The sequence below is a fragment of the Sipha flava genome, unplaced genomic scaffold (assembly GCF_003268045.1).
Source record: "Sipha flava isolate LNK unplaced genomic scaffold, YSA_version1 202_pilon_pilon, whole genome shotgun sequence".
In the NCBI taxonomy this organism is placed as follows: domain Eukaryota; kingdom Metazoa; phylum Arthropoda; class Insecta; order Hemiptera; family Aphididae; genus Sipha; species Sipha flava.
Window position 1 is genome coordinate 1,492,761 of NW_020272797.1, and position 25,173 is coordinate 1,517,933.

Sequence of the window (25,173 nt, forward strand, 5' to 3'; positions counted from 1 at the left end):
GGAATTTAACTTGGCTGTGATATTACATAAACATTAATAATCAAGCAAAAACTAATATTCATGACTTCATCATACCTTTTTAGTCGTTATCTTTACTTGAAGAAGTATGTAATTTACACATTCGACTACCTGCTTATTGTTTTTAATATCTTCCTGAAATAATAAATAAACAAGAGTTTTAATAAAATTCTTTGAAGTCCTTTGATTTATCGATTATTTATATTACATTGTATGGTTGATTATTAGTATTTATTCTTTCTAAGCACGATCCCATGTCAGTTATATCTTCCAGTAAAGAAGAAATTAATCCATACAAATGTGGTTCACTATCAATTTCCAAATTGGGAGAAAAACATGGACCATCGTTATTTAAAAGATATACAACCAAAAATAATGCTGTGGATCCTCTCACATTTTTTATCCCTTCTTCAATATACTTAAGACTAAATAAATATCAAACAAAAAAAGTCCAGTCAAATTTAAATAATGATTTTCAACTAGAAAAATATTAAATTTTTGTTTTATTTTTATGTTACTCTAAACTAACTCAAATTATTGCAAGTATAAGACTATAAAAAAAATACGAGTAGTACTTATATTTCTATATTATTGCGTGGTTATAATTAAAATAGTAGTTTAATTTATTTTTACTACTTACCTGCAGAAAGTTGTATCTTGTAATTCAGTAAAAACTATTTCATCTACATATTGTTTATATTCTTCCCACATAGCCTTTATTTCTTCATTTGATAAGATTATTTGTACTTGTATTTCTATATAATCTTTAAATACTTCGTTATTACTCATTATTTCTTCTGTAGGTATTTCTGCTTTATGATTAAGTTGTTGTTGATCTTCTTCTGAAGCAGCAGCTTCGAAAATTGATTCTCCTAGATCACCATTTATTTTCGTTTCTTTCATCGGAAACATTTTTTTTCTTCAAATATCTTTCTTCTTCTTCATCTCCTTTTTCTATTTCTTGTTCTTCTTGAATAGTTTCAATAACATTCTTGATATAAGATTCTCCTAAAACAGTACATGAGTAATAAAAAAAAGAAAAAAAACATTGTTAAATGGAAAATATTGTGATTATCTATGTAAATAAAAATATGGTGTATGGGTAGATCGATTAAAGTTATTTACCTCGATTTGGATTTGATAAAGGCACGTTATTAAATAACAATATATTTTCCTTGAGTAATTGCATTATTTTTAAACTGGCATTCCTCATATCTGCATACCTTGCCATTTTAATTTCGGTCATCGAATTGCCAAACGTTATACGGTTTAAACTCTTTTCCCGCATATACATTGGAATATTATTCCATTGACTACTCAATGTGATTATTTTTTGGAAATTGTTTTGTATATGCATTATACGTTCGTAAACACTTTTAGTCAGTTCATGAATACCACTTATTGTTTTTTGTATAATTGTAAACGGAGGATGATTTTTATCATCATCTTTGTTGTGCACTATATCTATTTTAAATATACGGAAAAATGATTTTAACATATAAATATTATTTGATTCTTAGGTTGAAAATTGGACAGTGTTAATATTAACCACAATAATATAATTATTAATGTTGAAATGTATAAAAGTTTTTGTTAACACATCCAAAATTGCACCGTCATACAATATTATTTAGAAAACTTTATAATGTAATAATGTAAGATCATCCAACTAAAACTAATGTTATACAATTATTTAAATAATATTCATGGCAGTGTTTGTTAGTAACGTAACAGAAAGTAACGCGTTACTGTAACCCCGTTACTTTTTAGTAATGCGTTACGTAATTTCATTACAATTTTTACTGTGTAATGAAAATGTAATGGAAAATATTTTATAAAAGTAATTTATTTGATGTAACGCATTACAGATTGGTACAAACAATCATAGATTCAATAATACTTATACTAATGTATTCAAAGCTCTGTCCACACTAAGACAACATATTGCAATTTTTTAAGTCGAAGTTTATTAACACAACAAAAGTTGCTATATATTTCCAGAAGTTACTAAATGTTTCATCAATAATTTGTTGCAAGCAACATAAGTTTCCCATAGTTTTGTGTTTTGATTTAAAGCGAAACATATTACCACAACATAATATAAAAACAATATAATTAATTGGTAAACAGGCAACACACAGCTACAAGATTATCAGTGGACTCAGTTCAGTTTCAGTTCACACGTTTTTTTAACGTGTTCCAAGTCACGTGTCACGTTGTTTATCAACTGTTTATTATCAACTCGTTGCTTGGGTGTGGACTAATCACAGAAATATATATTTTACAATTTGTTTATCAATGATTCTATGGTTTTTTATCTAAAATGTATACGCTATGTTTCCTATGCTGTAATTTATTTTAATGTTTTACGGAACAACAGGAAATTTTAGGCAACTTACTTGTTGCTTTCGTGTGCACCGGACTTAATGTATGGAACAATTCAACAAACTTTTCACTAAAAATATATTGGTTCCGTATTTCTCGTATATTTAAAAATATTTAGATAAATATTATATTAATAAATATCTATATATGGAAATTATAAACAGTTATTTGTAATTATATCATAGTGTTATATTTGTAATTTAAATAGCATTTGAACAAGATATCTTTCCAAGTAGGAGCTCTAATGCTATAAAATATAAATAGACATAGGTCAACAACATATTAAAACTGTTTAAAACTATAAAGAATTCTTAAGAATTTCTATAGATAATAATTAATAATAAGTTGTTAAATTTAATAACAAACACAATTAACTAGTTATCATAACTTCAGTTCATTTCTTCGGATTAGGGCATTGTGTAACACACATGTATTATGTTGTATTTTTTTATTTTATATTTTTACGTTTTATTTTTAAAATTTTAAAATAGTTTCACCAAGAAAATATATTTAACCTTCCTAGGTCCCAATAAAATAATTTTTTTTTAAATGTTGTAAGTTGGATTATAAAATACTTATAACAAGAATGGACAATTCAATGTTACTAGAGGGCCAATTTATAGAAAATTAAAATCTAGGGGGCCAAAGCGTAGAAAACAAAAAATTTCATTTCATTTTTTAATATGGGGGGGGGGAAGATTTTTAACCGGCTCATACTACCGGGGAAAATGTCGTTCACACATTTTAACTTATACTTAAGGCACATAATTTATATATATATATATATATATATATATAAATTAATTTAAGCTGTAATTGGATATCTTCTACTTTTTATTTTTGAAAATATATATATCTACTGCGTCGTATAAACTGATTCTTGCAGTAATATCACTTACAGCAGATATAACCAATAAATCACTCAGCCAATAATTTCCCTTTGTCAAGCGTAGATCGGTTTTAATTAATTTAAGGGAAGAAAAAGAACATTCATCGGAAGCAGCTGTTACAGGCAAATTTAAAAGAATATTTATAATTCTAAGAATTCTAGTAAAAGCTTTAGATCCTAAAGTTTAGGAAGTTCATTAAAAATTGTAGAAATTGAAAAAAAGATTATGTATTCTATCGTCTCGTTCTTTATTAGAATAATTTAAGTTAATTAGGTTAATTAATTTAAGTTTTTTGCAGATAAAAATTCAGTTTGAAGTATTAAATTATCAATTTTAAAATAACTATAATGATTAGAGCCCGGATTTATATGCATTTGCATGTTTGTACTAAGTATATGCACGTCTAAGGAGGTTTAAAACGTTCATGATTCATATTACACCGAATTTAAACACCAAATTTTATATTGCGTATTTTGCATACTTCAAGAGTTATTACATATTTGTTCATAAATGCATATTACATGCATATTAAATGGGTTTTTAATAAATTAACCATTTTAATTTACAGTAAATTTTGTAATCGCCTCGAATAGAGCACGAATAGACATGATGGGTATTAAGTTTCAAAATATTATTTTAAAAGGCTTTTATTCTTTTTAAGATTTTTATTAGTTTAGTGAAAGTAGTTAACTTCAAATGATTTAAAATATTTATTTTTATTTTTATTATTGTTTTAAGTTTCCTAAAAATTTAAGATTGATTTAAATGATTTGAAATATAAAGTAGTGGATATTATCATTTTTTTTTTTGTTTTTGATAAAATATTTAGAATTTTATTTGATATAAAGTGCTGTTTTAAAAAAAAAAAAAAAACATATTTTATAAAATATAACATAATGCATATAATTGCATATTTAGCCACTTTTTCTTTGCATCATACTTGACACTTTTTAAATGCATATAAATCCGGACTCTAATAATGATTAAGGAAAGACAATAAATAGGGACTTTTGAAATTAAAATAATCAGTACTGGAAGATAAGAAAATATTGCAAGTAAAAATGATTTCATTGCTAGAATTGTTGAATCGATGGTTAAGTTCATTTAAAAATCTAATATTTTTGTAAAATGCGCATGTGTCTATTTATAGTTTATACTAATAGGCAAATATCAAATTTTGTGGCAGTCAATAATTAATTAATACGTAGTATTTTAAAATTATAAAAATACGCTTGATTTTTTACAAATAACGGCTCATGGCTAAACGACAACGACTGGCCCTTTGGGTTGCTTTTTAATCAGGCAGGGGCAAAAGCCTCCCCAAATGACGCCACTGTAGTGCGGTACAAACAGCTATGATTGAAAGCTATACGAGTACATACATATGACATTTAGACATTTAACGATGTTTAATACCAAATAACAATTATTATATAATAATATGAGTATGGACGATAAACTTTAAAATTATATGATATAATTTGAAAATTAGCACGAACCAGAAAAAAAAGGCTCGCGGGTCGCCAGTTGCCCACCCCTGAGTTATAACATTAAATTAAATATATGTGTTGGAAATTCAAAACCATTATTAACATCCAAGATCAATACATACAATTTAAAAAAGTACATTGCAGTAAGTACTGAATTAATATTATTATTTTTTTAGTATTTTATTTTATACTACGTATTATATTTTTATTTTTTTCAATTTTTTTTTTTTTTTTATTGTTACCTGAGAGTAACATAGTTACTTTTTTTTGTTGATAAGTAAATTTATTCATTACAGTTTTATCTAAGTAACGTAAAATGAAATTATTAGGTACATTTAATTAATGAGTAAGGAGAAAAATAACTAACCCAATACTGGTTAACATCAAAACATCAAAACAATAAAAATTAACATTAGCTATGCACTAAATCAGTGGTTAGTAGAGATCAGCCCGGTTCCGGGTCAACCCGGACCGGACCGGAAAAAGCACGGAACGGGATCGGATTAGGTCCGGTCCGGTCGCATATTGAGATATTCTTGGTTTAGGTGTGTTCGGGCCTGGGAAGTCATATAAAGGGTTAGGTTTGGTTTAATCATAATATATTTTTAATATCACTGGTGTGGTCCAATTCGGTCTTTTGTTATTTTGGTCTGGGTTAAAAATGTTTTTTTTTTCAATTTATTTCTAATTATTTATAAATAGCATGGGTTAAGTTATATTATTTTCGTATTTCTTGAAATTACTTTTTACTATGGTCATTTCACTCTTCATGTATTATCAGTTATTAATATTATTTTCCCTCCAGTCAAGAAATTATAAAAATAAACGTTGTTTACTGTTGAATATACAATATAATACAATATACAAATAATACTGTGAAATGTGAATGTCTAAAATTGTTTTATTTTATTTTTTTCATTCATCAGAGAAGCATCGCCGCATCGGTATTTGATTCATCCATTCCACGAACATAAAAGTAAGCATAAGAATTTAGTAATTATTTATATAGTATATTTATATACCTAGTAGTTATTTCAAGAAATATTTATTTAGCCAATTATTTAGGAAATGACTAAAAAAATATGGAAAATTATTATCTATTCAATTTATTAAAAAAAAAAAAAACAAAAAATAAAAGTTTCAATGAAATTGTCACTTATGAAAATTGTACAATTACTAAAAATCGTTAATTACCGATGAGTTTAATAAACATTTTGCCAAAGTAGTCATTTTGTTGATTTATTTGGAGTACCTATATCTAATACTGTCTGTTACAATATTCATTTTAATTTTTGGAAACCAATTACTGCCAATTCACTTATTTTTCATGCAAATAAAAGAATATTTCCCTTACATTATCTATTATTATTTTTTTTTTTTACCATTTTTTTAAAATCTTTTTGTGATATTGTTTTCAATAATTCAATAATTTATTATTTTCTCAATTCCTGCAACGTTTTGTACGTCAAATGCAATATTACATTTTTATTATATTCCTAAAAAACTACACTAAAAGACGTATTTTCTGGAAATTTTTTAAAAAAAAAAAAACTACAATAAATATTGCAAGACTGCAAGACTCTTGCAGTGTGGGTCTTGTTTTGGTCTTGGTCTTGCAGTCTCAGTCTTGGTCTTGGTCTTGCTGCAAGACCAAGACCAAGATAATTTTGCACGTCGCTACTACCAGGCAACACGGTTCAACCAAGAAAAAAAATGTATAACAAATATTATTATAAAATGGAACGACACGTTTTTATTTTGTTTCTGATTAGTTTATTTTATGTGGACAATCCTGTTTAGTTTCTAAATCACTATATTTGTCATGGTTCGGGTTTATATTAAAAAATAAAAACGGTCCTGGTCCGGGTTTTCATTATCAAATAAAAACGGTCTTGGTCCGGGTTGGTTTTTTTTTTAATATAAAATCCAAACTGGGCTGATCCGGGCTTTTAAAAAAATTATGAGCTTGGTTCAAATTGGTTTTGGTTGAAAAATATATTTTAGGAATTGGTCTGGTCCGGTTAAACAAAAGATCTTAAATATTTGGTCTGGTCTGATCCTATTTTTATAGGACCGGGCTGTTCTCTAGTGTTTAGTACAACAATTTTATTCATATAAATTAAATCATTAATATTTACAATTAAAAAAAATAAATACAAATTAAGAGTTTTATAAAATATAAAATATAAATATAAAAATCTATAAAATAATATACATAATTTTTAACTTTTTCATTTGAGGTTAAATTATTGGTGGCCCTCTAATAAAATTTAGTAACCCCCCTTAGGGATCGTGACCCCCAGGTTTCGCACTACCATACTAAATCTACACTGTCCAATTCATTGTTAACATCTTCAATGTCATAAACATCGCATGTGTTTGTGTTTGCATTAATATTAGTTATTATTTACTACACACACACGTTAGATTGTGTTCAATGACAGTTTAGAAAGTAAATTTGTTGTACGGAAATCAGACGGGCTTACATTTACATATAACAACGTATAATTTAATTTATTTAGTTCCAATGGTAACGGTTACTGTTAACTATTGTATACTTGCATTTTTCATTTTTCTTTCAAATTATAAATTGATAAATTAAACAAATTTAGGATTTCTAAACTATCTATTTACACAGTATAATTCATAAGAATACAAAACGTTTTTTTTAACCTTCCGAATTCCATGTGACAAACGTTTGAGCTTCGTTAATCAGGCTATCAATATTCTCAACTTCCTTAATAATTAATTGGAATTCTGTAGAATGAGTTTCTGTTCTTAAAATATTGTACCTAAATGATAACACTGCATAGTAAATACAAGTAAATTTAAACATATTTTTATTTCAGTTATAACTTATTATAAATGTAAAAGCTTAGTATTTTTAATATCTGATTTGTGCAAATATATGACCTTAAAAGTTACATTTTTGCTGTTTTAAAATACTAGACTATTTATTCTTGAACAATTTATATTTCTTTTAATATTTAATATCCTAAATCTCAAATAGATATACTTACCACTTAACTATCTCTGAAATATCTCTTTTATACGCCAAAATGTTACCCTCTCGTTTATAGAGCTCAATAGCATCGATTGGTATATCTTCTATTTCGATTTTTATTATAGGATTTTTATAGTTGTATTTTCCAAGAAAAATGTACCGAGTTATTTTAATTGCAGAGTCAAGCTTTAAATATTAATTTTATATGACAGCTAATATATAATTTTAAAATAAAAATAAAAAATATTCACTTCTTTTTTAAAATTAAGGCCGATTGTTTTATTATCGTTGACTGTAAATAATGGATTCACGATACTCTCCTGTATCTGTATTGGAACAACGCGTTTCCACTCCTCAAACAAAGGAAGCAAATAATTTTTAAATTGTTCATTTAATAATTCAACCTTTTTTTCAAGTTGAATTGCTTTTTGAGATTGCATGATCCTGAATAACCAAGAAAATAAGTCATTAATGTATATACTATTAGTTTTAATTAAATGTTTATTACAAAATTAATTTTATTTATGTATATATATATATGTGTTACCGGCAATATGGATAATGGTATTTTGCAAAATGCCAAAAATCACTCGGCAATATATATAATACGAGATTTGCCTAGGTATTATGTATAATGTCAATCGTGGAGTAGGCAATATGAAGAAAGCATACAAAATTGGACATCCCCTATTACCATCGACTTTACTTATCGTTTATCATAAATGTGCGTTCACGATTTAACGCAATAAAGATTAATATACTTTTACTAACTACTATAATAATAATTCTGAGATACAATATTGAACGTACTAATGATTTTATTACAATATCGAAATTTTTCTCGTCATTTTCGTGACTCCTTTTGGTGTTGCAACTATAGTATATGCATACGATTTATATGAAGTCAAATTTCTATAACAAACTAAAATTTTTTTTTAAAAATTTGGCTACTAATACTAGTTTTTTTATCTGATGAACAATATAATGAGTTGATAAAAATTGAATCCATAAGAATTGGCCAAGGGTTTTTAAAATGTGTTTCTAAGTCTTAGGTGTCAAAATAAAAAGTATATTTGCCTTAAAAATAATATTTTGTGCATTTCAAAATGTCACTTTTCTACAACATGTTATAATAAGTCAGCGGTTCCCAAACTGTGCACCGTGATGCCCTAGGGGCACAGCGAGCACTTTCTAAAGGCACCGTGGTCTACGGTTCATAATAAATAGTTTAAAATGTTTAGATTTTTTTCCCCTTATTGTTTTCGTACAAACTTTACAGCAAATAATGAAATATTTTCTATTGTATATTCGGACATTCTCAATTTAATCTTATAATATTTTCAAATAATAATTATAATAATGATAACAATAATTTTATTTATTTAATTGTTAAGTTTAAAAATTCATTAATTTATAATTAAGTTAAATTTTAATAAAATTAATAAAATTGGTTATCAATGAGTATTTTTTTTTGTCCTGTCTTTCATGTTATTCACAGCAGGGCACCGTGGCTAAATTGAGTCCAAAAAAAGGCGCCGCGGAAAAAAAAGTTTGAGAACCGCTGTAATAAGTAAATAGTAGTTTAAGTAAAATATTTATATAATAGTAATAATATAATAATAGATAAAAATTAAATTTTTTGTGTATTATGAGTAATAATGTATAATAATTATAAGAATCTTAATGTAATATAACATATAATAAAATGTTTTGTACTTTACCTAAAAAAAAATTGGTATTTTACATAATACCTAGGTATTTTATAAAATACCTAGGTTATACGTAAAATAATACTGAAAATCATATGTTTTATTTACTTTACCTAAAATGGGTCGGCAATTTGCATAGTGCCTGGGCATTTTGCAAAATACCTGAATTATCCATATTGCTGATAACATATATATATAAAATAAGTTTTTATATACATATATGTATTATTCAAAATTATCTGTAATAAATGTAATAAAATAGCTATACCTATTTATCTTGAGTTAAAAAATTAAAACACATGGTTACCTACGTAAAGATATAAGATTTATGTTTCACTCATAATAAACACGTTACCAAGAATTTGTAAACAAAATGAAACATTTACTCAATTTCGAACAGTATCTATTCGCATTTTTACTAAACACAAATTATATAATTGAGCTTATTTTTACATTGTATTACATTCGTGCAAGGTATATTGATTTAAATGTACATAACACAGTTAAAGTTTTTATTTATTATCAAGCACAATGACTTAATAATTTAAAATAACATTCATAATAATTAAAATATCTGTAACATGGCTACTTACGGTAAGTCTAATGTTTTAATAGTATTAAGATTTTCCATTAAACGGCTTTGTTGCAGTGAATAACCCCACATGATTGCCCTAAATACTGGTGGGTATTCTATATTCATTTCATCAGACGGAATTCGCAAATCATAAAAATTTCTACTTTCAGTTTCAATGAATGTCCTTTCCGAAAGACTATCGATAATTTTCTAAATTCATACAAAAAAAAAAAAAATTAGCTAACTGCTGGCATGTATTACAAATATCAATATTTAACCTTTTCTATGGTCAATTCTCGATCTATTAAATCCAAAAATTTGTCATAATGTTTTTTTCACAACGGTCGCTACAATTGGTCGGTTCAATACCGCTACACTGAACACCATTATGAACTGTAAATTGTATTTAATAACTCGGTACGTAATAAAGAACTTTCATCAAATAATAGAAAAAACTGATTAGGAAGATTCTTTACAAATAAATACATAAAAAAATTTTGAAATCTCAACTTTAAATTTCAACCGTATAATTACAATATATTATCAAAACTAAATTGCATTACTTTATAAATACTTTATTTTATAACTCACTAAGCAATCGAAAAAAGCTCTAAATAATGTTATATCTTAGTAATCGTTAATGTAAAATATTAAAATTAAACAAGCTATATTTTACCTTATGAATTGACATTAGATCGTCACTTTTTTTCGAAACACATTTTGGAAACTGTCGCTAAACGATTATCAATATCATTCGACATGATCAAATGAAAGTTATAATCTTCTAGAAAAAATTTGTTGTTTTCCTCGTTGAACAAGTCTAATGGATCGTACGAAATAGAATTCATTTTTTCCATGAATTTAGAAAATCGAATGTAAACACTTTCGATTATTTTATTAAACCAACGGCCCATTAGTCCACCCACTTCGACTTTTTCCAATTTTTGATAATCAATAAAATCAATTATAATTGTCTATAAAGTAAATATATATTGTTGAATACAATTAATTCTATTTCAAATCTATAGTTATGTGAAAATAAAGGATTTATATATTTCTGTAAGAGTTTTAAAGCTAATTTAAATTAATCAAATTATAAAACACTAAAGGATATAAAGTTTAATTATTAAATTATTATAACAAAGGCCGAATGAAGGTGGGGTCTAGCCGCTGCGGTAGACCCGGGGCCCTCTCAAGTAACAAAGTGAAAGGCGCCCAAACAATTTTAAGCCGATACACATTTTTTATCATACTAAAACTAGTAGTTTTTTAAACATAAATTGTATATACTTATTAATTTTATAATTCTATAATCAAATTATCAATTTGTGAAATAATTAAAAAAATATATCGTTCTGCGAGCGTAGCGAGCATCTTTGTAAAGTATGTTTTGTCAAAAGGACCCATATAACATTTCTGTCCCGGGTTCCAATAGGTGCTTAATCCGTCCTTGATTATGACAGTTAACATAGAAATAAATGATCGGTATGAGGCAATTAGTCTACGACTGATTACCGGATGTTCGTCACATATTTTGAATTAAAATATATGTAAAGACCTAAGAATCCCTTCATCCCAAATCATATTCTATCAATATTGCAAAAGATTCCACTACACACATTAAAAAACAACGAAAATTTCCGTATCTCCAAAATATCCTCTTTAACTGTTCCAAGATATCAATTACAAAGGCCTAAAATAAATTAATCAAAAAACAGTTTTACGTAAAAAAAAAAAAAAATGGTATTATAAATAAACAAATTGTTTATAGATATACGGATATCAGAGTTGCTACTTCAGAGTGGCATCCTTCATCATGTTCATCATGTTTTTAGTTTAATTTTGTTATATTATTTTTTCTCTTGTAAATACTTAAATTTACTTATTGTGTTTTTATATAATTATAGATTATTATATTTTAATAATAAAACCGATGTATTGATAAATATTAAATTTTCAAGTTATACTTTACAGTGTTTTACATACTTTTATACAGTTTAATCGGTCTTCAAATGCATTAAGATTTCCAAACACATCATTTGTATGGAAATTCCAATAGCGAGGTACGTATTTATGTAAAAAAATATTTTTAGAAATAAAATTTTCGAATTTTTTCGGAAGATATTCTGTTTGGACTATTTTAAATTGACGTCTGTAAATGATTTCATAAAATAAATAGTAATTATGCAACCTTATAAACGCATGTATAAATAATAAAAAATTATACTTGAAATGTATTAGAATGTTTAGGATATCATCAACCTTAGTTAAGTTTTCCATGAGTTCACCTTGAAATAAAACAGTTGGTTCCAAGTATCTTGAGGACTAAAATTAATTTTTATATTAAAACAATAATTTATTAATGATTGTTAAATTTCATTATTTACTTCAATCATAATCAAATTACAGATAACTTTTATCAAAATAACTATATTATCGTAATTTTGAAAATTTGGACAATTTATCCATATACAAGCCAATTTCCTCCACAGTATACTTAATTCTACTTTTGATTCAATCAAACCACTTCTTTCAATTGCATTGATGTGTTTTGTAAGGGTAGCTAAAAATTTATTGATAAGATTCGATTCTTTTTTTTACTAAATACAACAAATAAGACTTTTAATGAAATTGTAATTCAGATTTTAAATGGAAAATATTATTTTAAGTTATTTACCAGACATTGTAGTTTCAATCATTTGTCTATATAAATCTACGCATGGACTTCTTGTTATAGACAAAAATTCACCGATTTGTTGATCGATTTGATTGTAAAATTGTAAAATTTGTTTTTCTCGATTTTTCCAAAAAGAAAAATCTATACACATACATTTTAAGATAATCAATTTACTTTTTTAATGAAAAAAAAATTATTTTATAAGTATAAATTATACAATTAAATAAATATACATAAATTGCGTTACAAATAATCATAATTTAAAATAATCATCAAATCTTCTACAAAAATTACATATTTGAAAAATAAATGAAGATTAAAATAGAAAGTGTATTATAAAATTAATTTAAATTAAATTGTCGTTCAGCTAAAACACCCGGACAAAGAAAGAAATCGCACCTAATGAAAATATCATCGTAATATTATAAACGATGCAGTTAGAACTATTAGTAAGATTATCCGGGGAAAACAACACATTAAATCAACATATGACATTACTTAAAACAGTTTTTGATAAAAAAAAGAACAATAGAAATGAAATTATGTTTGAAAAAAAGCATGATATCTTTTAGTGTTTTACAATATATATATATCAGAGGCGGCCAAACTCTTTTCAGCCACGATCTACTAAAAATATACTTCACCTTTGAAGATCGAAATTTTTGGAAAAAATTTTTATAAACCAGAATAAAAGATAAAAACTATACAGATAAAATTTATCGACAATTTGTTCATAACCAACACGATTAATTTTCATACACGTGGTCTAAAAATAAATTCTAACACGATCAACTCTGAAATCGTCCGTGATCGACCATTTGGCTGCCCCTGATATATATTATACGTGTATGTATTAATTGATAAAAAAGTGTGAGAATTAATCATTAATATAATTGTTTTAATGATTGTATGTACATTGAGCTGAAGAAGCTGAAGGATCTTTATCCAAAATCGTATTAGGCTTGAGTGCTGCTATTGCGTTTATTTCTTTGGACCACGTATAGACTTTGTTTTCCAATCTTTGTTTTAAAACTTCATCAACTATTTTTCCATGACTAAACACATATTAACTCAATTAATATTCATCTTGTAAAAAATTAACGTAAATTAAATCATAAAGACTACCATACATATGTTGCTTATTTAATAATAATAAACATAGCTTCCCTTAAGGGAGCACTAGGTTTTTAGTGTTACGGGCTTAGCGGATCCAGGGCCCCGAGCTACGGGCTGACTTTAATTGGTTGTCACAAACTGGTTCTCCAAGTTGGGTGGGGGCTTAACAAAAATCATTGGTATTATTTGGAGTGCCAATTTGCGATTAATAAGCGAAGTTTAACTAGACATAATATGATGTTAAATCCTATACCAGAAAATTTAAACGAATACTCAAAACTTAGAACATTAGCAAACAAAGTGATTAGGCAACAGAAACGTGCAAAGGAAAAAAAATTATAAAAGATGTCGAATTATATAAAAAAAAAACACTGAAACTGTTTTTCAAGAAGTGCTGGTCGGTTAAGGAAGAATACACATACTAATTTCATCATAATCAATAGTGGTAATATAATATCAGATATTAGCGAAATTATAAACAAATTTCAAGAATTTTTTTGAAGAACTGCTAAATAACAAAAATCATCACATCGGAAGTAACAACAATGAAAAGTACGAAAAATTAGTATATTATACAGCAGAACCTGAAATTCTTGTACCAAATATCGAGGAAATTAAAATAAACATCAAATCACTAAAGAACGATAAATCTCCAAGAAAATATAATATAAACTCTGAACTACTAAAAATTTCAGGAAAAGAAATATTAATTAACCTACCCCAAATTATAACGAAAATAATAAATAATTAATAATAATATATAATATTATATACCTATTATTATAAATTATTATTACATGGAATAGTGAACAAATAGAACAGGTCGTCATCGGTTATTTACCACTATTTTCATGAAAGGGGATCCAACATAAGTTGATAATTATCGAGGTATCTCGCTATTAGACCCAGCGTATAAGATGCTCTCAATATTTATCTTACCTATCTTACGAAGGATAGAAACATTCGTTACCAACATAGTAGAAAAATAGCAATGTAGCTTCACAAAAGAAAGATTCACTAGTGGTCATATCTTCACAAAAAATGAAAATGTATTATAAGTTTAACAAATACTTACTCATGATATTTATAGAGTAAAGCGTATGATAGCATCGACAGAGCAAATATGGATAACATTACAGAATTTTGGGTTGCTCAAAAAACTATTAAATTTAGTTAAATGCTACAATTCTAATACTACATGCAATACTCGTTCCTTGGGAAGGGAGTTAAAGGACTTCGAAGCCAAGTCCGGTTTAAGACAAGGAGATGTGCTATCCTCCATTATTTTCAATATAGCATTAGAAAGAGTAGTGAGAGATATGAATGAAACTCGAGAAATGAATTAAAATGGTAAGGGTATATTGTTAGCATATGCTGATGACATTGTCATTCTTGGAGACTCTCAAAACTAAGTAGAAGAAAGTAAAATAATGGGCCTCAATATAAACGAGAACAAGATATAGTATATGATCAAGAGTAGGCGTCTAAGAATTTTACAGACTCACCGTAGATGAATATACATATTTGTTAAAATCTAATCAATAAAAAAAAAAGCGCATAGTTTAAAAGTGTTAAACGATAATAGAGTTACCATATATCATACACATCAAAGACGGCCAAACTTTTTTCGACCACGATATACTAAAAATATACTTCACCTTTGAATATCGACATTTTTGAAAAATTTTTTTATAAACCAGAATAAAATATAAAAACTATAAAGATAAAATTTATCGACAATTTGTTCATGACCACTACGATTAATTTTCGTACACGTGGCCTAAAAATAAATTCTAACACGATCGACTCTGAAATCGTCCGCGATCGACTGTTTGGCCGCCCCTGATATACATAATGTTTAATGTAAGTTTGGTTAACTTAAATATTACTATTCATTACCATAGATGTGACTAGAATAATAGATTAATTTTAATTGACTCGTATTTTGTATTCATAATACATAGGTGTACTAGTATTAAGGCCTTAAAATCACCTAAAAAATATTTTTATCAGCATTATTAATTTTAGTACTATAAGTTTTGTTATGACGTGTTCAGTGACATATTTACGGGGGAAAGGTCCATGGGATCCGGACTGTCTCTATTGGCCCTATAAATAACTATTATTTTTATATTTTATTAATTCTTATTTTTTCATTTATTAACGAGAAAAATTAAAATAAATAAAGTTTGAGTATACAAAATCTAATATTTTAATGTAATTTAGCAAATGTTATTGACACAGAAATAACCAAAAAAAGCACAGCAAGAAAACAAATAGAGCGAATTCTCAAGTGTCTTCTGTAGAAGATTATTATAGAGTGACAGTTTTTATGCCATTTAATGACAATTTTATCAACCTATAACAACCCGATTTTTAAATCATAAATCCATTTTTTATGGTATAGCTTTTGATTTATCTATGTTAAAATAAAAACCGGTATTATATATTATATTTTGTGTATGTTTTATAAGGTTTGAATGTTTATTTACTTCCATATTTATAGATGTAAAGAGGTTATAATTTAAGAATTTAATTGATTTTAATTCATCACCAGTTGAAAATAATAATACTTTTGTTGAATTAAAAATATGGAAAATGAAAATAACCAGTCAAAAATTTAACATCAAAAGTGGATTAGGAGCGCTTTTAAATTGCCCAAAAACTGATTTTCCTAATATACATTTTTTAATTAAATTATTTTGCGTATTACCAGTGTCAATAACACCAAAAAGATCTTTTTCAACTTTGACAAAGCTAAAAAACATATCTCAGATCAAAAAAGGATAAAGTAATCTTTTAATTATTTTGAGAATATTGAATATCTAATGTATAACAATATAACTTATAACTGTATTTTTAAATTTATAATTTTGTAGACGTGACTAAATGGACTAGCAATGATCTCTATTCATCGGTACATAAATCTAAATGTTGATAAAATCAATAATGAATTGGTTTTTAGTACTAGAAAATTGGATTTTGTTTTATAAATGTGGTTTTATATGTTTAAAAATAAATAAGTACCTATAAATATAAAAATTATTTTATGTTAGTGCATTGTAATAAATTTAATTTATTTTTAAGTGGTATGCTGTGGGAGACAGACTCCCCCACTTAAATATGTTTGAAAAATTAGCTGGAGGCCCCCATGAAAAATGTCTAATAACACAACTGTTGAGCAGTGTTGGGACGACCGGCACAGTCGTCCGAACTATTCTAAACATAGGCGACCCGCACAGCTATCGTATGTGTACTGGTACGTTTAAGCTGCGATTTTTGTATACGCGTTTTGGACGACCAGCAGCGTCATCTGTGACATAATAAATTGTATTTCTATTTCTACTACGGCCTGTGATTAGACACTAGTAAAATAATTTTTCATCAGCGAAAAAACGGTGCATGGATTTTATTCATAAAGTAACTATAGGTTAGTTATTTTGAAATAATATAATAATATATACTATAATATACTTATATAGGTACCTACTATGTTTAAGATACTTTGACAAATAAAATATTAATCCAAAAAGTAATAATATTTAATAGGTAATTAATAATATAAGTATAGTGTATTATTTTATATTTAATATTTTAAACCTATGACTAGAGGTATAATATTTAAAGTAGCACCTTCGTCACTAGAACTCAAGAGACACCAATGCATATATTGAGAGAATCTTTAATGGACCAGACACATATGACGAGATAAGGACAGTCTAATGAAACAATTGTCTATAACCATATAATTGTATTTAATGTATTGTAATTGTATAATTGTCTTTAACAAATGTCAAAACTTAAGTTTTGGTATCTAAACTAAATAAAACACGCCCCTGAGGAAGATCACGTCAACGTTGGTTAAATCAGGTAAAAAAAGATTTAATTTAAGTAAATGAAACAGCAAGAATTGAAGATGCAGACAACAAGGACTGATTGAGAGATTTGGTAAAAGCAGCGAAAGGCCTTAATGGCCTGTAGAAGCTAGAACAAAAAAAAAATATAGCTTCTTATTTTTAAATTCTAACCGTAGTGAAAAATGTACCGAATTTATACATTTTTAATACATTATATTGTGGTATTCTTTATTCGATGAAAACTTTTGGAATGTATAAATACAACACCAACAATCGAAGACAGTCTCTAAATTGGAGATCCAAGAACAGAAAGTACTTTAAAAAAGACTTTTAAAAAAAATTATAGTCCCAAATTAAAAAAATCAGAATACATACCTCATTTCGACGTTTTTTAACGCAGTAGCGATCTTATTGAAACCATAAGGTAATGTCAAAGTTGAATGATTTTTCATCCGTCCTGATACGTTATGTATGTTGGTAAGAAAGTTAGTAAGCTTATCTTGAACATCAACTACAATATCATCAGAACAGTTTTTGAAAATGTTATCTTTTATAGAAAATAAATTTAATAAAACCTATTCAAAATAAAAAGATTAATAATACATTTATAATAATATACTATTTACGCTATAAATAATACTTTTACTAACATTTTCAATTATTGCTTTTAAATCCTCGATTGGATTTGAAGATACTTCACCACATAAAAATATTGATTCAAAGTTATCCATCGTGACTTCAACTGGTTCTAGTTTTAAAATGTATGACGCTTTTACCTTAAAACCTTCGGAAAAGTCATACATTGGTAATAGTACACCGATCGAATTTAATGTAAATAAAATCCTACGTCTATCCGGTGAATTAAAGAAATCCATTACCATAGCCTAAAATTCAAATAAAATCATAATTATTTACAGTGTCAACCTGGTTGCATATTCATCGGATTATTATTAATAAGTCGTTATTCCTTTTATTTTAAAAGTTACACAATGACAAAGTGTCTAAATAATTTTAAATAATTTTAGTTTTTTGAGGTTCTGAAGCGTACGTCCTTAAATTTTATATATTCGTTTATAGTGCTCTATTATAGTACATGCATGTAGTTTTAATTTTAATGGAGTTCTAACAATATTAATGTTAAAAAACGTTTCTTTGACCAAACTTTGAACATATCACAACTTAAATGTATGTTTTATTGATACGTACTTTTATTATGTACGAGTATACATACATCTTCGCTAAAATACCATGAACAATGTAGATGCAGTGCTCGACTTGGCAAAATAAAAAAGAGGGATTCTATTTACTTTAAAAAAAGAACGTCCACAAAACTGGCTGAACGTTATGATAATAGCGTAATAATAGTAGGGGGACGCTAAAATTACTGAAAATTAGTTGGGGTACTCCGTCCCCCTGCGTCCCCCCACAAGTCGAACACTGTGTAGATGTATGATTGTGTTATAGATTAGCTCATACGTAAAAATGTATAAAACATATAAATAGTAAAAGAAAATGCTTTTGCTCAACATTTTCTTTATAATATTCTATAAATAATAATTTATATTTTAATTTTTTTTTTTTTGTGCAAATATTTATTTATTTATTTTTCAACTAATACGTACCTATAGGCAAGGCTGGACAAGTTAAAGATTTTTTTTAACTCGTTAAGTTATTTTAAAATAATTAAGTTAAGTTAAATTAAAAGTTACTTATATTTTTTTCGTTAACTCGTAAAGTTAAAAGTTAACTTTGAAAAAAAAGTAACTTAACTTAGTTTAAAGTTAAAATTTCCTAATTTGCAAAAATAAAAAATTGCCACACATAATATTAGTTTTTTAAGCTTAACAAAATTACTGGGGAAATTTAAAATGATACATAAAAGTATTAACTAGCTATCAAAAAATCTACTTTTCTAAAATAAATCTTAGTCCTGAACTCATATTCAAATCAATTTACAATTTTAATAACGAAATTAAATTGGAAATTATACCATAGTTGTTTTATGATTAATCCCCCATCGAGACTCGCTCTCATGGTATTTACTAGTGTTGGGCAACGATATAATATTGTGTATCAATATCGTTCCGATTTTCCCGATATTGCATCGCGATATCGTAATTTGTACGATATTGATATCGTATTTGATATTTATTATTGGTACACTAAAATTGTAAACTTTTACCATACCTACTACTTCCTTATTTATTAAACATTGATTATTGAACAATAAGAAATTGCATTCAGATAATTAAATAAATATTACTGTAAATCTTGTCTTAACTTATGACTAATTATGACTTATTAAAATAAACATAACAAAACAAAACTACTCTGTTTTTATTTATCTTCAAACCCAATTGCTGCATCTTAGAAAGTAAATTTTATGTTAATTGTATTTAAATAATTTTCAATTAAATTTTATAATATATGTATTTTATAAAATTAAAAAGTATATAGTTTTCTTACCAAAGTATGGTCTGATGTTTTAGTGAATTTATAATAAAATATCAAAAAAAGAAGATTGTTAACTGGTTCTAAAAATAATCTATTTCTCGTCTTTGAAGTTATACATGTACCAACTTAATGACTACTTTCTTATAATTACTTATTAGTGTCATTAGTTAATAGTTTATAACACGACATACACAATACAATTTACTAAAGCTTAGAATCTAAAAATAAAATGTATTTCGAAAAAAATTATTAAATTTTACAACACGATATATCATACAATTATAGAACGATATCGGTGTCGAAAATGTGTCACGATATCGATAGGTATCTTATCGAATTATCGATATCGTTGCCCATCACTAGTATTTACTATTTTCACAGAATATTCTTAAGATTTCCATGGGTTTATACCGTTTATATAATAACAATGTTATAAAAATATAATGATAAAATATAGCCCATGTAATGACTATTAAAGTTATTTTTCTTATTATTTTCGTCTACAGGAAACTCATATTAAAATAGTAAATTATAAGTGTACTAAAAACCTCATTTAATAATTTGCATTATTCTTTGTACTAAAATTAACTTAATTTAGATACTTTTAAATAAAATTAACTTAAAGTTAACACGTTAATATTAAAAAAAAAAAATAACTTATTAAGTTAAAAGTTAATTTGTAAAAAAAGTAACAAGTTAATTAACTTAATTAAAATTAACTTAATGTTTTAACTTAATTTTAACTTTTAACTCGTTAACGCCTAGCCTTGCCTATAAGTATCTATTAGTATACGTACATATAACTCAGGATTTCGCATCATGGTGTCTATGACATCATTTTTAATTTTCCAAGTCCTAATTAAGAAATCATACATGTAAACTAAACGCGTATCTTCAACATCAGAATTATTTCCATCGTTCATTTTTAAACAAATTTAACTTTTACATATTTACAAATTTAATTCGTTATGATGGTTACAAAAGTAGGATTATGATGAAAAAGCGAAGCAAGTTAAATTTATATATTAGGTGTAATATGTTACCTTGGTTACGATTATTGCTATATCGAAGGGAAGTGTGAAGGTTTCGTGCTATTAGCGTATTAAAAACTTTAAAACAAATTAAATGTCATCTATCGACACTTTGAACATTAAATAATTAATAAAATGTTTTAAAAAATGCTGAAACTTATTCGTATAACATTTTAGGGGAAAGTTATTGTAAGACAACAATTGTACACAATATCGAGTTGCTGTGAATTTATTAACGTGTTAAATGTTTGTATAATTTCATTATTTAAGTATTGAATATATAGAAATAATATATTCGTAATTAACTTCTGATTAATAAATATAATTTGATCCAGATGGCTAAAAATACAATTATTAAACTTTACTTTCAAAAATGCATTAAATATTTAGTATTAAGTATGCATTAAATAATGTACATTTATTATATCAGACGGGCTTATAAATATGAGTTGCTTCAAATATTATCAAAAATAATTATTTGGATACTATGGAAAAACATATAACAAGCTGTAACTATCAAATATCGAATATGATTTATGTACTACGCGTATGATCACAAGTACCTCACTAATTAAGCTACTTTTGTGTTAAAAATATTTAATATTTATTAGTTGTCACGCCTACTGAATTACTGGATAAATAACTTAAAATATGTATAATGTTTTTTACCATCACTTATGTCACACTAGTATATATTATACTTGAAAGTTGTAAGACTAATAAGCAGTAGCTATGCATATTTTATTTCATTAATATGTATATGTATTTTACTCCGATATTAAATAAAAATGTTTACTTATTATAGAACGATGAGTTATACTTATATAATTTCCTTTATAAATTGTATTGCTTTTTTTAAATTTTGTTTTTTCAAATATTGTATGAGGTATGGGACATTTTTAGTTAAAATTCTATTACAACTTAATTCGTTTTTTATTCGCAGCATTGAGCCTATAGTTACTAGTTAATTTAATTTATCAGCCTCAAAAGTCAATAGCTTTTCTATTTAATTATTTTATTATAAAATTATAATAAACAATGATCATTTTCTCCCTTTTAATATAATGCTGATACAACACTATAACAATGACGGAGGAAGAGGAAAACATATCCGACGAGTGACAAGGAACGGATACGTGTTTAATAGACTGAGACGACAGCTGGCAAGTGGCAGGTGCCAGGTACGTGTTATATTTATTTTCCCTTTCCATAAGACTGTGGTGACAGCCTCGAGTGGTAGAAGGTTATTCCTCTACCCAGTTACTGTTACCTTGTCGATTATAGTATTACTTACTGGTTAGTTTATTTAAAATCTTTTATTCTTTTTTTATTACAAATCAAATACTTTGAAGGTGTGCATTTTACTGAGTTATGGCATAACCATAAATAGAAAGTAGAATAAAAAATTAATATTAAAATCAAATTTCTCTATCAATTATTACATTAAAAAATAAATACCAATTATCATATCAAATGTTGAGACATGAATCCAGTATTTTGCATTCAATATTCTTTGTTGGACATGTTATAAAAATACACATTGTCACCCAACATACATTTACACTTATATTTAAAATTAAACTGTTTAGTATTCTTCATAGATAAGCGAGGATAAGTATACCAAGAAGATGATTACATCAAAAACTCACTAACAAAACTGTATCTATAGTGCAAATATATAGATATACTTTTTTAAAAATTTATTTTTGAGCAAACTTTAGCATCAGCATTTTTGCCAAATGCGTCACTTTATACTTATACCATCGTTCGTCATTCGTCGTAATTATTTTAATTAACTTTACCAATAATAAAATAAAATAATTAAATAATATTTTACGTAAAACATTAATAGATATTTAAAAAAAGATTGATGTATGTGCTAAATGTCGCTGTAAAATGTGTGAATAATATAAAAGAAGGTTACCGTTGGTCTCTAAAACATCGGTCACCATATAGCGGCCGGGGAATATATTTTATCTGGCCCGTAAACAAGAAAAAAAATTAAAAATCGATAATAACATTGGTTTTTTACCGGTAGAAACAGAATTATACTGATTGCCAACATTTTATATGACTCATGTCCACAGACAGGGACGGAATGACTCAACAATTCTTACCGGAAAAATAGATATTTTCAGGCCACATAAATTTATTTCAGGCCATTTTTTTTCAAATTTAATTTCTTACCATTTATTGTCTTATTGATAGATGTGTGCTAGCCATTTTTTGATTAGGTAAAGCATAAAACATTTTATTTATCCTACATATTGGTAGAAGATATTATCAATTTATTATCATACACATTTTATATTTTTCCTAGCTTCTATTTTAAAGTAGGTAGTATCAACCATAAAAATGTTTATTCATTATAATATCAAGTATTTGAACCAAAAAACTCCCTCTAAGTAATCTTATAACTGAACACAGGTATTATTTTATATTTATACAAATATATCACTACTATAGAAATTTATTTTTTATAATTGTATATTATAAAAACAATTAAGCTTCTTGTTTTAAGAAATTTATTAAATAATACTTTACAATAACAATTTGCTTAGTAAATTACTTTTACTGCCCAGCTCATTAGTAATGACATTGTTATCCAATTCTATGAGTAGTGATTTTTCAATTGAAGTTAACATAAATTTAGTTCCGTAGTCTATTTTTTATGTACTTCAATGTGGAAAAAAATCTCTCACAGGACACTTGAGTAACTGGTAGCGTTGACAGATATTTATAAGCTGTATGCATTAAAAAATAAGTTGTACTTAACTAGTAATCTGTAACAACAAATAGCACAATTTATACAAGTAGAGTTGCAAGGTTTTAATTGATTTTCTAAGTCTTCCTCTTCTTCATCATTCATATCATTTGATAAAATATGGACATGATATTCATCTTCTAGAGAGTTTTTCAAATACTTCCACGATTTGCTGAAATTCAATAGTTCACCTGAGAGTTAATTTCTTATTTCTTTAAGATTATCTCCATCATCACATTTTAAAAATGGTTTTAATTTTTTAGCCAATGTTAAAAACGCATTTTCAGGCACATCATTAAGAGGAAAATTGTTTGAAGATAAAAGTGATAGGTCAAAATATAAAGAATTATTATTTACAAATCTAGTAGTCATTCTATTTATTTTCGTATCTAATACTATATTATATACTTCAGTTATAAATTTTTTTTCAGGTGTAGCATTGGTAGCAATAAGATCTTCTTTCATAATTAAATATTTTCTTTTTCTTAGATATTCTTTTAATTTGAAATTCTGTCTGAATTTCGTCAACAGTTAAATTAAAACAATCAGCCATAGTTGCAATTTCATTATTAATATTAATTATATACTTATCACTAATGTTTGAAAATTTCATGAAATTTAAAAAAAGGAAATATTTCATGAAATATTTCAATGAAATATTTCAGTATTTTAATAAATTTTGTTTTTTTTTTAAATAAGTTTTATTTTTATGTATGTAATTGTCATAATTTACTTTTATAATTTTATACTACTGAAACCAATCACTAATAACCATTACCTACTCATTAGTGATGGTTTTTTTTGGTATTATACATTCAAAATAGTATTCAACATTTTTAAATTGATAAATAAACGTACTATGTCGATAAATGTTCGTACACTAATAATTATTATAAAAATTAAAAGATTATATGATAAATATTAAATGTCTATAGGTACACTATTGTCGTCAGACGTCTATTCACCATAATAATAATAATTTTATGATAATAAACCATGCGTATTTTTCTAGTTAGAAACTATATATAAGTTATAAGTTTATAACGTTAAGATTATGATTGCGATAATAAATTATTGACTGTCAACTGTGTAATAAATATTATACTTATATAATATATTTAGTCACAATTCACAATAATAGAACCATCCTTGCATCGTCGTCGACGATAAGCCACTTCTGGGGAAAAAACCAATTTTTGCTATA

The 25,173-nt window shown here is 26.1% G+C and overlaps 1 protein-coding gene and 1 pseudogene across 1 annotated transcript in view; both read right to left on the minus strand.

Annotated features, from left to right (window-relative positions):
- LOC112682381 (dynein beta chain, ciliary-like) overlaps positions 1-1,018 on the minus strand; it is a 48,231-nt gene extending 47,213 nt beyond the window's left edge. The window contains exons 1-3 of the mRNA XM_025552958.1: positions 659-1,018; positions 227-443; positions 76-153 (exon numbers count right to left, since the gene is read on the minus strand). Of these exons, the coding sequence (XP_025408743.1) occupies positions 76-153; positions 227-443; positions 659-930 (567 nt within the window). The 5' untranslated portion in view covers positions 931-1,018. The remainder of the gene's footprint in view (positions 1-75; positions 154-226; positions 444-658) is intronic.
- Positions 1,019-1,135: 117 nt separating this feature from the next.
- LOC112682377 lies at positions 1,136-21,324 on the minus strand (annotated as a pseudogene).
- Positions 21,325-25,173: the final 3,849 nt, after the last annotated feature.